This window comes from Dipteris shenzhenensis, chromosome 2 (assembly GCF_047967505.1).
Source record: "Dipteris shenzhenensis isolate YYH24624 ecotype China chromosome 2, Dip_SZ_1.0, whole genome shotgun sequence".
In the NCBI taxonomy this organism is placed as follows: Eukaryota; Viridiplantae; Streptophyta; class Polypodiopsida; order Gleicheniales; family Dipteridaceae; genus Dipteris; species Dipteris shenzhenensis.
The window spans coordinates 26,216,765-26,230,658 of record NC_141597.1 but is presented as its reverse complement, the minus strand read 5'-3'; the positions used below and the strand labels follow the sequence as shown (position 1 = coordinate 26,230,658).

At 46.2% G+C, this 13,894-nt stretch overlaps 1 protein-coding gene across 1 annotated transcript in view; it reads left to right on the top strand.

Annotated features, from left to right (window-relative positions):
* LOC147904551 (Translin family protein) overlaps nt 1–11,933 on the top strand; it is a 36,071-nt gene extending 24,138 nt beyond the window's left edge. The window contains exons 6-7 of the mRNA XM_087394669.1: nt 10,866–11,001; nt 11,240–11,933. Coding sequence (XP_087250795.1) covers nt 10,866–11,001; nt 11,240–11,355 — 252 coding nt within the window. The 3' untranslated portion in view covers nt 11,356–11,933. The remainder of the gene's footprint in view (nt 1–10,865; nt 11,002–11,239) is intronic.
* The last annotated feature ends 1,961 nt before the right edge of the window (nt 11,934–13,894 follow it).

The following is a 13,894-nucleotide window of genomic DNA, read 5'->3' as shown; positions in this document are numbered from 1 at the left end:
ACACTTAAGATCTATCTTACTGAAAATTACGGCCCCATGCAATGCATCTAGCAAATCATCGATCCGAGCCATCGGATACCTGTGCTTAATAGTGATATTATTCAATGCTCTGTAATCTATACAGAGGCGAAAAGTATCATCTTTCTTCCTCTCTAATATCACTGGCGAAGCAAAAGGTGAAAAACTGGGTTGAATCTGACCTAGCTTGAGGTATTCTTCCAGTTGTCTTCGCACCTCAGCTTCTTCTGTAAAGCTTAATCTATAGGGAGGTCTATTTACAGGTTCTGCCCCCGGGATAAGCTCAATTTTATGTTGAACATTCCGCTCTGGAGGTAACCCATAAGGTAACTCATCCCTAAAACAATCAGAGAACTTCTCCGATATCTCTTTAGCCAACTCGGCCATTTTCCCATCTTGGGTAGCCTCAGTGCTAGTCGACGCATCATCAATCGACTCTACCGATGCTATATACAGACACAGAAGCTTTTTCGGAGTCTTCCAAACTTTCATGGCTGAAATATATGGTCCTCGAGGTAAATCCTTTCTACCTCGCAAAACATACTCTACCCCGTTCATCTTGAACTGATAAATATGCTTTTTTCAATCAATGGCTGGATTTTTCCAAAAATGCCAAGCCATGCCTAGGGCTATATCTGCGTGAGCAAGCCTGGTCAACTCAAAGTCGAGCTTCTTAACATAGTCCTGTATTCGAAGTTGCAACTGGGTAACCCTTTGGTCCCATACTTCAGTTGAACATCCGTTCGCCGTTCTGACCGTATAAGCATAGTCAGACGGACTAGTTTTTAACTTGAGCCTCTTAATAAGCTTCGAGTTAATTACATTGTGCGTTGACGCTGAGTCAAACAACACAATCACATCATGATTGGCTACTTGCCCTTCATTTTAATTAACTCAGGCTCATTGAAAACTATATATCCCGTTGCTGCGGGCTTTGAAAGGATGTTATCAGGTGCACCGCTTACTCACTTAGTAACAGACACACTTAACAACACATGTACTAACCTCTGAGAAGGTCCCGCCAATTGCATCTGCATATGTTCCGCATTGGGACTCTCCTGCATTTCTGTCGCATTCAGATATTATCCTATTGGCCGTGCGACGTTCTTTGTTCAGAAGACAATCTTTCCACTGATGTCGCTGAAGGTAGCCGAAGCACAATCCTTCTTTTCTAGCTTTTTCTTTTTGTTTAGGGGTCAACGAGGACTTTGACCAAGCCCGGGCTGCCATTGGAGTTACTTTTCTTTTCACCCCAACGGTGGTACTTGTCTTTGCTGGTCCCTCAACCGGATTCACCTGCTTGGTTTGGCCACTTGGCTGCGAGACACTTGTCTTTGAAGTCCATTTCCTCTGAAATCCCCCTTTCCTTGGGTACTTATGCTGAGTCCCTGCCTGCACAAATCCACTAGATCTGCCTCTGGCATCCTCATAGTTCAGGGAACTGCAATAGATTCATCTAATGTAGTCACATATTTAGCCCGAACTTCCATTTTAATCTTGTCGTTCAGTCCATAGATATAGTCTTTCAACTGAACCGACATAGGGAGAGAGTCTGCTATCTTCATAACACATTTCCTGAACTTGTCAGTGTACTCTGCCACCGACCAATTCCTCTGGCGAAGGTTTCTATAAGCATCCCAAGCTCGGGACTCTTCGTCAGGTGGAAGAAAGTGTTTCTTAAATTCAGCTTTAAACCCTTCCCAGGTGGTAGGGGCAACTTGATCTTTCTGTTGCTTAATCCACCATCTATCCGCTGCCTCAATAAACAGGTGAGTGGTCTCGCGGATTTTCTTTAGATCAGATTTGATTTCACAAATGGCGAAGGCTTCTATCCACTTGTGTAACCAAACCTCGATCACATCAGAACTGCGCTTGGTCATCGGACCAGCGTACTTTTCCGGTCTATAGTTTGCAATATTAGGTACCTTGACCTTTGCACGTTCTGATGAGTGTAAACTGGGCTCTGGCTCTGCTAGAGCTTTGCCCTTTTAATTTCTAGATAGTCTAGCCGACAAGGCTTGCACCATCTCCCTAATTTCATTTTGACCAGCATTCACTTGAAGCTGCTGGTTCATGATCTGCTATAAAACATCTTCTAATACAGAAATCCTACCCACCAAAGTAGGCGTTGTGTGATGGGACACTTCTTGCGTAGATCGCGCTCTAGATTCACCAGGATTTACCCTGGAATCTTGTCCCTTTGCCTGCATTGTTTCAAAAGGGAAAATAGTTTTTTTTTTTCACTTCGAATTTCCTTGTGCTATACAGGGATAAATCGACTGCAAACTCTGCTGTACAGGAATAAATTGACTGCAGACTGGAAACTAAAATTTATCTCAAAGGGAAAAAAATAATGCTCCTTGGAATATCCCGGAGTCCCGAATTCCTTTCTTCTGCCAAACCTTCGTAAGTCTCGAAAATCTTCGTTGAACTAATCAAGCACGTTTCGATGTCAAGCCACTCAGCCATATAACCATACTGCTGTCCGTGCGTCGTCCATCGCCACGCCTCTCTCCACGAAGTAATCCTCCGTCTGCGCTCCCTTCGTCCGGCCTGAACGCTAGCCTGGCTATTTTGTTTCGTCGTCACACGCCCGTCCATACACACAACCAACTTGCCCTTTTCATGCGCGACTTCTTGAGTACAGGAGATGGAGTCCTGCGATGTCTTTTGGGAGTCGGTGACTGCACCCTGTGATTTCGCTTCGGAGTCGCAGATACCAAATGATAGGCTCTATTCCTACCCGTCTGGTTTTCTCGTCAATTCACGGGCATCGTCAATTTACGGGCTAATTCTACTCTCTGTTCCTTCTCTTGGTATCACATTCAATCACATTGACGGGTCTCCCCTTTTTTTCTCTGACAACTTGTCTTCTCGAGCTCTTTCTAGTGCCTTCGTTCGTTCATCAACCCACCCAACCTTCAGGCCCGTCAGCCTGCGTAATGACCAGCCAGCCCGCCATGTGCTCTCGTGTGCACCGTCTCTCCCTCTCTTTCCTCTCGTTCGTCCACCTAAACGCTCTGATACCAAATGATACGATCTATCTCTAATTCTCTCTTGAATTTCGTCAATCATGGGCAAGGAAAAATCACAGGCGATGGCATCACGTATATCCTCCCAGCCACTCTCATGGATAGCATGCACACAAAGATACGTAACTTTTCATTCCTCATGCCTATCCACAAGCCCACAACTCCCTAGATGGTTCCCTCTGCCACATGTCATCATTTTAGACCTTTTACTTGGTACACCATTTACCCCTCTCTTGGGGCACAATTTAAAACATTTGCCCCTCGGCATTATTACACATTTAGGTGCACCTAGGCCTTAGCACTCAGAACCACCTAGTCGATGCCAATACACCCTCACCTAGGACCTTGGCAGTTACTTCCCTTGACCATTATATTTACGCACATAAACTATTACAGAAGTCGGTCCTCTAATGGAAAATGCCCACCGATCTTTCCGAGGTCATGCTATCTCGGCTAGAGCATAACAGTCAAACACATTCATCCTTACATTGGTTATCAAGGATGAATAGAAGGCATCATACTGAGAGTATAGCTGGGGACAATAGAGTTATGGCCTGTGCTTTCCTTGCCCAGAGGATCTCCTGATGAAGTTCCTGTGACTTGTTGATGTGCTCCTGCATTGATGAAGACTTCTTGGGATCCAATAGTCTCATTTGGACTTCTATGGAAACCCTCTTCATGGGAGAGGTTCAATTGTACAGGGACACCAAGTGCTCCAAGATACTCTTGGCCACCGTCATGTGCTTCGCGTGAGAATCACCTGAGGAGTACAGCTAAGAAATATAAACGACCTTACTCTTGCATTGATATGGTCCCACAGCTGAGCCAAGGTCTCAGAGTCCTTTCGTTGTAGGATCCCTTGATTGGCCGCAAGGGGAATGGGCGTGTCAACTCCCACCAATATGAAGCCTGCCAAATCATACGATTGTAGCATAGACTCCATCATGACCCCCCAAACACCATAATTCAGTCCATCTAATTGACGGTTGATTAGGAATGTGGGCAAAACTGCAATTTTTGCCTTGCTCTCTGCCATCTCGGACAGGGTCGACTTGTCAGAGTGACGAGGGAATGAAACTGAAAAGAGAGGGTAGATGGGATAGAAGGAGAAAAGGGGATGGACAGAAATAAGGGGAGAAGAGGGCTGGATATGGTGATGAGAGGCTTTGAGCCTACAAGACCTTCGCACCTCGCTGTCCCACCCTTGAGTAAACCTCCCTTCGAATCTGAAAACACACTTCAAAGTCTGTGTACCTTCCTTGACTCCTGAACAGTTGACACCTCTCAAATCCTCCTCACGAGAACACCTCCAAACAGCCCCAAACTGTTAGAAATCGACCAACAGAGGGTACGCACAGGCTACAGTAGAAGACTGATAGAATAGCCCAGGAGCTCACACAGTGTGTGTGTGGGAGTGGAATCACAAACTTCTTAAACTTATGTGCATAGGATAGATGTGCAGACTCATCAATAGACAATGAACCAGTTAGATATAGAAGACACCAAAATAATTTCTGTCCAAAGCTATGGACACAATACAAAAGAGATAGATCCAGAGTCACACCAATGGTGTGGTCCTCTGATCTTACCACAAGGTACTTCTCCTATCTGCTGGCTATCTCTAGACTCGAGCCCGCCTGCTCCACCTCGAGGGTCTGTAGACTTTCTGTCCAGAATGATCTTCTCAACCTTGCTGCCTTGTGTGTTAGCCTAGGTAGGCAGCCCCTTTCAAGCTTTGTCTGCAGCACACAGGTCCTCTTGGTCCTCTTGAATGTAGGCCCCAAGACAGCTGCTCCACTGCTCCAACCTGCTTGTGAAAGGCTGCTCCAGAAGATGGAATGAGGGCCCGGAGGCCCTCCTTTTATAGCCCCCAAGGGCTGCTGACAAAAACCAACCAGCCTTGCTGATTCTGGCCGACCAGACTGGTCAGCCAGTAAGTGGCTGGTCCAGCCCTTTAAGGGCTCTCAAACCGGGGCCCTTTGGCCCAATCTTCTAGGGCCTTGGCCTCCAATCAAGGCAAGGGCCCAGCCCTATATAAAGGCATGTTCCTGCCTACTGGCAGCCCCCTTTGCTGCTCCACCAGGCCTCCATGTGGCCGACCTGATCTGCTGGTCTGCCCTGCCCTTCTGTGCCATCTTCTCTGACAGACAGCCTGCCACGCAGGCGCCTCCAGCCTGCTCATGCTGCCACGTGTGCGCCTTTTTTGCAGGCCTGTTCTAGCCTGTACATGCTGCACCTCTGTCAGCCCTCTGCCAGACTGCTGTGCTGCCCACATGGCAGCTCATGTACTGCCCACATGGCAGCTCATGTACTGTCCATGTGGCAGCCCCTCCCTCTCTTTTCTTGTCTGATCCCTGCCCTCATGGCAGCCGTGATGCTGCCCATGTGGCTTTCTCTTAGACACTAGGTTCACCCCCCATCTCTCCTCATATGGGGGCTTGCAAATGGGGAGGTGACCTTTCCAACACCTCCTCTCACCAACACATCTCGGCCCAATGCGAACATGTTGATGACGATGCTCCAATCCTAGGTCGTAGTCCTCTGGAACTCTTTGATGTCGAAATCTTTTCCTGGCTTTTCATCCAGTGGCTCCTGCTCCACTAGGTCTGGTTCCGCTTCCACACACCATCATGGTACACAGGTCCATATTTGGTAGCACCTCTTGGCACCACTCTTAGTCGTGTTCCTGCTTTCGAACTACGATCTTCCAATTGTCCCCCTCATTATGAGTGAACAACTTGGAGTCTTCCAGGCACCATGCTCTGAGGGTTTGTTTCAACCCGTCCTTCCTTTGGCAAGGTCCGCAACCAATGAATATCTCCAGATAACTTGGACCTCGAACTCTCACTGAGCTCTCAAGTAGGTACTCTTCTGGCTTCAGTACACCTTGTCCATCACCTTCGAGTAATCTGTGTCCGAGATTTGAAGAATCACCCACACTTCCTCTTCTTCCTTCAAAGAAGGCCAATTCCTTTCAATCTTGCATTACCTGAGACAAATGAAGAGCAGAATCCATATTCTTTCCACAACATGCTATAAAGCCTCAAATGAAGAACATCAAGTACATATCAGATTGTCTTACTGCCTGTGTGCTTGCCCTGAAAGCAAACCATGCACCTCATCAAGGCACATACCAATAGCGTGTGTAATCCTTTACTGTCTCCTTCTGAAGTACTGCATCCATCTGAACATGAAACCCGAGGGGGCACTCCATGGAATTCACCCTCATCTCAGTATCAACAGCCACGCACCTGGAAGATACCAGGCACTCCATGCTGTTCTTCACCTTCACAAAGGTTTCTGACTCCTCGTTGACCCACATCTCAACGTCAAACATCATCACTTTGGTTTCTAGGTCGGCATATCTGACCTCAGTAACACACGGAGATGTCATCAAGAACAGCTCTTCGATCACCACATTAGCTTTGGCTTTTGTGTTACCCTCTTCCTTTTGTTTTCTTGATTTCTTTTTGCAATCCTTCGCAAAATGACCTAGTGCGTCACAATAGAAGCACTTCTTCTTATGCTTCCTCCTGGAAGTGTCCTCGTGATCAGAGTCATCCTTCTTGGACTTGCCACCGTTAGGCTTGCCCTTTCCTTTGCCAACATAATCCTTCGCCAGCAACGTCTTGTCATCTTTGTCGTTGTTGTAGAGCTTCTCCCTAGCTTCTTCTTGTAGCAATAAGGGACCCAACTCCTCAAAAGTCAAAGGTTTGGTCCTCTGTATTGCTGTCACAATTGTTACGAAGCTTTTGAAATTCCGAGGTAGCCTCCTCAGTACCATCAAGGCCAAATGACACGAGTCCACCTTTTGACCAACTGATGCTAGTTGATCCGGTACCACCTTGACCTTCGCCAAGTCCATATCGAGCCTGCGTGCTCCACCTCAAGCATCTGTAGACTTTCTGTCCAAAATGATCTTCTCAACCTTGCTGCCTTGTGTGTCAGCCTAGGTAGGCAGCCCCTTTCAAGCTTTGTCTGCAGCATACAGGTCCTCATGGTCCTCCTGAATGTAGGCCACAAGACAGCTGCTTCACTGCTCCAACCTTCTTGTGAAAGGCTGCTCCAGAAGATGTGGAATGAGGGCTTGGAGGCCCTCCTTTTATAGCCCCCAAGGGCTGCTGACAAAAACCGACCAGCCTTGCTGATTCTGGCCGACCAGACTGGCTGACTAGTCAGTGGCTGGTCCAGCCCTTTCTTCTCTGACAGACAGCCTGCCACGCAGGCACCTCCAGCCTGCTTATGCTGCCACGTGTGCGCCTCTTTTGCAGGCCTGTTCCAGCCTGTACATGCTGTGCCTCTGTCAGCCCTCTGCCAGACTGCTGTGCTGCCTATGTGCTCTGCGCACATGGCAGCTCATGTGCTGCCTATGTGGCAGCTCCTTTTCTTCTCTCTTGGCTGTGAGGTGCGGCAGCCCCTCCCTCTCTGTTTTCTTGTCTGATCCCTGTCCTCATGGCAGCCATGATGCTGCTCATGTGGCTTTCTCTTAGACACTAGGTTCACCCCCCCATGCACTCATATGGGGGCTTACAGATGGGGAGGTGACCTTTCCATCACAAACCTCCTCTCTGTGTTCTTGCTCAACACTCCCTCCAGTCCTCGGTTCTCTAGTCAACTATGGCTCTGATACGATGTGAGAAGTGCAGCGGAACTGAACTGAACTGAAATGAAGAGAGAGAGAGAGAGAGAGAGAGAGAGAGAGAGAGAGAGAGAGAGAGAGAGAGCCAACCTCACCCACAGCAAAGTGAGAGAACTGCAAGTGATCTCAGGAAATGCTGGGGAAAACCTCTCCACAAACGACTGCTGCTCAAGAGGCACCACACTGAGATGAACAACAATGAGGGAAGGGGGCCTATATATAGCCTGCCCTCTCCTCCTAGTAGGTTGTAACAGACTGACTGACCCCCTGCTTTAGGGGCTGACTCCTGCCCCTAGGTGGGCCGACCTGGTCTGCCCCATAAGGGGCTCCTCCAAGGCCCTATAAGGAGGGCTGCACCCTGCTCTGCCTAGCCTGATTAGGGCTCTACTGGCCGGCCTGGCCTCCAGCCTAAAGGAGCTGCTGCACAGCCCTCTAAAAGGGCTGCAGCCCCTGTCTCCCGGCCTGACTGCCCCTCTACAAGGGCTGACTCCTGCTGCCCTACCATGGGCCGACCAGCAGACCTCCCTCAGCCTACAAAGGGCTGCTAGGGCCTGGCAAGAAAGCTTTACTGGCCCCACCTCTAGGCCTCCCTAGTGCGCAACAAGATGTGCTTACATGAGGGCTGCCATGGGACAGCATGTGGACGAGCAAGGGGGCCGAAGATGGCATACCTGTCCTACCCTAGACTACCCTCACGGGGGCAGGCACACCCTCAAGCAAAGGCCCTCTCTTTGTACCCTACCCTAACCTCTCTCTGTGAGGGCACACCACAAGCAAGGCCCTCTCTTTGTAGAGTGACATCAGGAGATGTTGACCTCCAACTCATTGAAGCCCTATAAAGGGAAGCCAAAGTTTACACCAGAACAAATTGAGGCCTTCCGGAAGGAGGGTAAGTGTTTCCATTTTGCATATGGCTGCCTAGTTTCGAAAAGCCTTTAGGTTTGAGAGAGCAGAAAATGTCAAAAGACCCGTCAAAGCCTTTGGCGGGAGGAGTCACAGTTGTTTCTAATATTTCTATTACTAAATCAAGAAAATCGGCTATTTCTGCACACATGGTTTTCATTAGAGAGAGGGAGGGTGAACCTCAAGTGGAAGTGAATCCTCAAGAAAAAGAAAAAATTCAGTTTCTAGAATCTTTCAAAGATTGTTTCTTATGTTCTCTACCAAGAGAGCTTCCTCCTGAGCGGCCAGAAGATCATGTCATAGAGCTCCTTCCAAGCCCCGGAATCGGCTACTTTATTGTGTGAGCGCAGCCCAGACCGAAGAAATTATGGCGTAGGTACATGATCTACTTCATCAGATCTAGTTCCTCGCCCTTTTGTTCACGTGTGCTCCTAGTTCAAAAGAGAGATGGCTCCTATCATATGTGTGTGGATTATAGAGCCCTCAACAAAATGACAGCCAAGAATAGGTTTCCACTCTGTCGTATAGACAATATATTGGACAGACTAAAAGGAGCCACGATCTTAGTCGTATTGATTTGAAAAGCAGGTACCATCAGATAAGGATCCATCCTCAAGGTGTTCATAAGACAACTTTTCGGACCACTTTCGGATTGTACGAGCTTTTGGTGATGCCCTTTGGGTTAACCAATGCACCAACCACTTTCAACTGCATGATGGATCCTATCTTGAGCTATCTAGGCCTTGTCATGCTTATCGGTACCATCATACTTCTTTTCTCAATCTACTTGCTGCAATAGTAATGGAACTAGCCCCTTGAAAGTCACCGGTGCCACCCTATGCCTTGCGGGGCTCCCTACCTATTTGTTGGTAGTACTTCTTTTGCCTCAACATGCTTGATGAAAGTTTAGCCAGTGGTGACAAGGGTGGTGATTTTACTCTCTATACTGTGGTCCCAAGGTAGCAACAATTGGAGGGAAGGGGGTATCTCTCTAGTTTTTCTGCTATTCTATGCTAGCAACAACTAGTGAATCGTCTCCAAGTTAATGATGGTGGAGGCGTTCTTCCCTTATGCTGTTGGTCCATGGAGTGGAGTTGGCCCTTGCAGCTATGTGGTTGCCGCCTAATGATGAGGGGGTTTGGTCAAGCTTCTCGTTATGGCCACAAAAATATGAGGTGTGGCTCATTTCTAGCCTTCTCTTGTGTACCACCAATGGGGCTGTAGTAGGGGGGGAAATGGGCTAAGGTAGTAGGAGTTAGCACTAGGCAGTGTTTTAGCACATTAGGGCTAAACCATTGCCTAATCTATTTCAAGGCTCTTCTCCCTTGCTCCCTTTATACTTTCTCCCTCACTCCCTTTCTTCGAATGTGTTCCTCTCTTACATTCTTCTTGCTCAGCTCTGTTTTCTTCATCTTCTTCTAGTTGTCTGCACCACTCATCAAACAATGACACATACAGTAAAACGAAAGCAACTCGAGATCAACATCAGTACGTGCACAGATATATTTCCACAATTAGTGTGCTCACAGCACTCCATTACTCTCTCTCTCTCTCTCTCTCTCTCTCTCTCTCTCTCCACTTACTCTCTACCCTGCTTTACTTCTGCTCAACTCTTGCTCACGCTCTCTTTCATTTTGCGCAAGCCTTACACAAGGGGGCAGCTTTTCTTTCTGTCTGCCCCCCCCCGCCCTTCTTCCCTCTCCAAGTTGGGCTGAAACCCCAGCCCAATTTCTGGGTTTGGTTCAAGCTGGGGGTGTGTAAATTGTTAAGGCTAGACTATGGAGCAGCCGGGGTCTCCTTGAAAATGCCGAATCTCACGAACCCTCCTGCCTCAACTCCATTGAATAGAATCTCCTGGGCCTCTACGCATTCTCTTTTTTTGTCACCTTTCTTGAGGAGCTCCTCTAGGCCCTTTGAGTGCCTTTGTGTCATGTACTATCTTGCGCGCACACAGCCCAATTTCAAAGGGAAATAAATACCCACTGACATCTAGAGGCAGTGGGCATGTGTCATGCATGATTATTCAATTTAATTCTTTCCAGCTAATCAAGCTACTAATCCCTGGCATGTCTGCACTAATTAGCTTCCACAGTCCTACATGCAAGCTTCAGAACTTAGCATATACTACAAGTGTGGTGTCCTATATTCCAATGAGTTTACTGTGGTTTCCTTTTCGGTTTTTTAGTTTGTGACGAAGTTTCTGTTCATGTGAACATCTCATATAAGCTATATTAATGGATTGAGATTCTCTTTGACACCCCTGTTTCTGGCAGCCAAGATATGTGGTGAACCAGGTTACTTCGGGGGATTATGACTGTGCAAAGAGAGCCTCGGTCTTTCTTACTGATCTATATGCTGCTTTCCGTATCCTGAACCTTCGAAATGACACACTCCGGAAACGATTTGATGGTGGGTTGCCTTCGTCACTTCTGTGTCTCGTTTTTTAAAAAGATTGTTAAAGTAATGAAATAGCTAATCTATCCTGCAACATTGATTGCTATTTTCAGTTTTTTGTTCATGTTCTACAATTGAAAGACCTGGCACCTTGTGATTGTGTCAAGACCTTATTACGGCAAGAGAGATTCCATTTTCGGTTTATGCATTACAACTTGCTGTGGGTGCATGATTCTGTCTGTCTGATGTGTAGGGATGAAATATGACCTGAAAAAGGTAGAAGAGGTTTTATATGATGTGAAGATCAGAGGTCTTCTGAGTGATGCAGCCACGCAGTCTTTAGCAAATAAGGGTGGCCAAGATATTTAAGCTTCATGGTTTATTGTAACGCCCAAAAATGCTGGTGGAGAATTAGGCAACCATTGACTTTACTCTTACACCTCTTTTGGAAGTTCTTCCACCATGTGCAGAAAAGCCTTTTACGTCTTTTACTCTTTCACCTCTTTTACCACTTTTGGATGTTCTTCCACCATGTGCAGAGAGCCAAGTCTTGAAGTTAAATGATTTGGAAGTAGTTACTGAAAGTTAAGCCCTAGTTGCAGGAAGTTGGGGCATAATCTCATGAACATAGCTCACTGAAGAATCAAATGGTGAAGGAGCACAAGCAACTTTTTACTGGCTATGGACCCATTGCAATAGCTGAATTTTGATTTTGAAATAGGTAAAAGCAAGTTTTGCTAAGGTTCCCAATGTACGAAATCCTCTGAATGCCCTTTTGGTAATGTAATTTTTTTGTCATCACAAGTCAGAATTGAAGCATGTTGAATAGAACACGAGTTCTTACCTTCTTCCGTGAGTGTTCTCAAAAGGTAGGAAAACAGGAATGACATTCAGCATGATAGCCACTTTGCCATAATGCTGAGATACAGCTGCAGTTGAAATTAAAATTGTCCATTGAAGCACATTTTGTATGTAAGCTATGTATTTTGCAGCATTATCCCTCATGATGATCATTGTGTGCCATACTGTGGTTTAGAGGATGCATTCCCACAGATTTTTTGGCAATGCTTCCTTTGAAGGGATCTATGTCTACATATGTTGCATCCCATGCTCCGATGTATATGGTCTCTCTTGCTTGGAGTTGAGGAAATTTACATGACCTTCTTTGGTTGTAGGCAGACACTTGTCTTGCTTTCATGAAGTCTTGGAGGACATTCACTGTTAAAGAAGGGCACTAGATAGGAGATGCTTGCGTCAATTTGACTGCCATCTGATAGGTACTTTAGCTCTTGCTATGGCCTTGTAGGCTATTGTGTGCGCTAGTGCGCATGTTGTGCACTATCAGCTCATTAGCATCAAGCCAACCTTATAACTTAAAAATTTGCTCCATGGGTTGATCGAGCAAGGGCTTAAGCGTCAGACTAAAAGTCCTATACCATCACTCACTTGTACTCTTGCCCTCTTGTGCTACTGTAATAACTTACGTAGCTCATTTATGGCTCTCTAGCTCTGATTTTCTTGCTCCATTGCTTCCCACCAATCTGACATTGCTATCAGAGCGGAGCTGAGGTCCCCGCCCTGTGCATTCCAGCATGTTTTGGAGCATTTTTGTTGTGACATGTTTCATTTCAGCTTCGACATAAGCTTGAGAATAAGGATGCCAACTGCGTTTTTATTGGATACTCCGAAAGCAAAGGGTACAGGTTATGTTAGCCTAGTTCAAGAAAGGTTATCATTATTTTGCCAAAAAGTCTGTGATGCCTTTGTTGGGCTGTAAAACACAACCAACTATTTACTTCTGACATATTTGATACACATTATTACCTTTCTTCAAGTCCGCATCAAGTTTTGATGGGCCCACAGACGCTTCAACTTAGCCACAAGCAGGTGCTTTACAACCACATATTGAATCTGATTTACAACCTAATAAGCCTCCCATTGATCAGGCCACCACGAATGAAGCAGTGAAGAGAGGGCTGTTATAAGACATCAGAAAAGAGCTCCTAGATGGTTTTTAGATATCTAAAAGGACAACAAGCGTGCACGCTTAACATTTGTTTGGCCACATGAGGACCGCCTCTGTCACTTGCAGGACATTGCCATGGTGTTACAAAGACGCTTTTGAGAACAAAGACTGGATGAGTGCGATGAAATCCAAGTTGGATTTAACACATCAGAATAGCATTCAGCAGTTGTGTGACTTGCTCTAAGGCAAGCATGCTATAAGCAGTGTTGATCACTTTAAGGCCCACATGTCTGGCTATGGAAGCTACTTGCAGATTTTGGGTGTTGGTTAGGCATCTCCCCTAATCATCTATTGTGACAATCAGAGTGCTTTGCCATTGCATGGAAGCCAGTGTTTCATGCACGTACTAAGCGAGTTGAGGTTCATCATCACTATGTCAAAGAGGACTGTCAACAAAGGGATATTCACTTGTTTGATATTCGACACAAGACAATGTGGCAGATATATTCTTCAAAGCACTTCCACGACCAAAGTTTGAAGCTTTTCGGCAAGCTTTACACTTGATTCCATTTGTTATCCATGCCCTATACTTCTATAAGTTGCTATATGCTCTTGGATGGACGTGTGCAACTCCTCTTGGAGGGTTTTGATAGGTACTTTCTAGTAACTTTGACACTGCTAAGAACTTCTTAGCCATCTTAACAAGTCTTAGTCTCCTTAAGATGGACTATTTTTTGAGACAAATCTCTATCTATAGCGGTATTGTTAGGATTGAAATGAAAATAGATAGGATATGAAAAGTACTTAAGCTATTTTTGTTTATTGCATTTGACTTCGTTCATCATAATGGGTTGAGATCTTTGGGAGGTACACTATTCATTGGAAGGTTGTAATGTATGCGACTCCCTTACGCACCTTAAGCAATTGTTTGGATGAATGTGT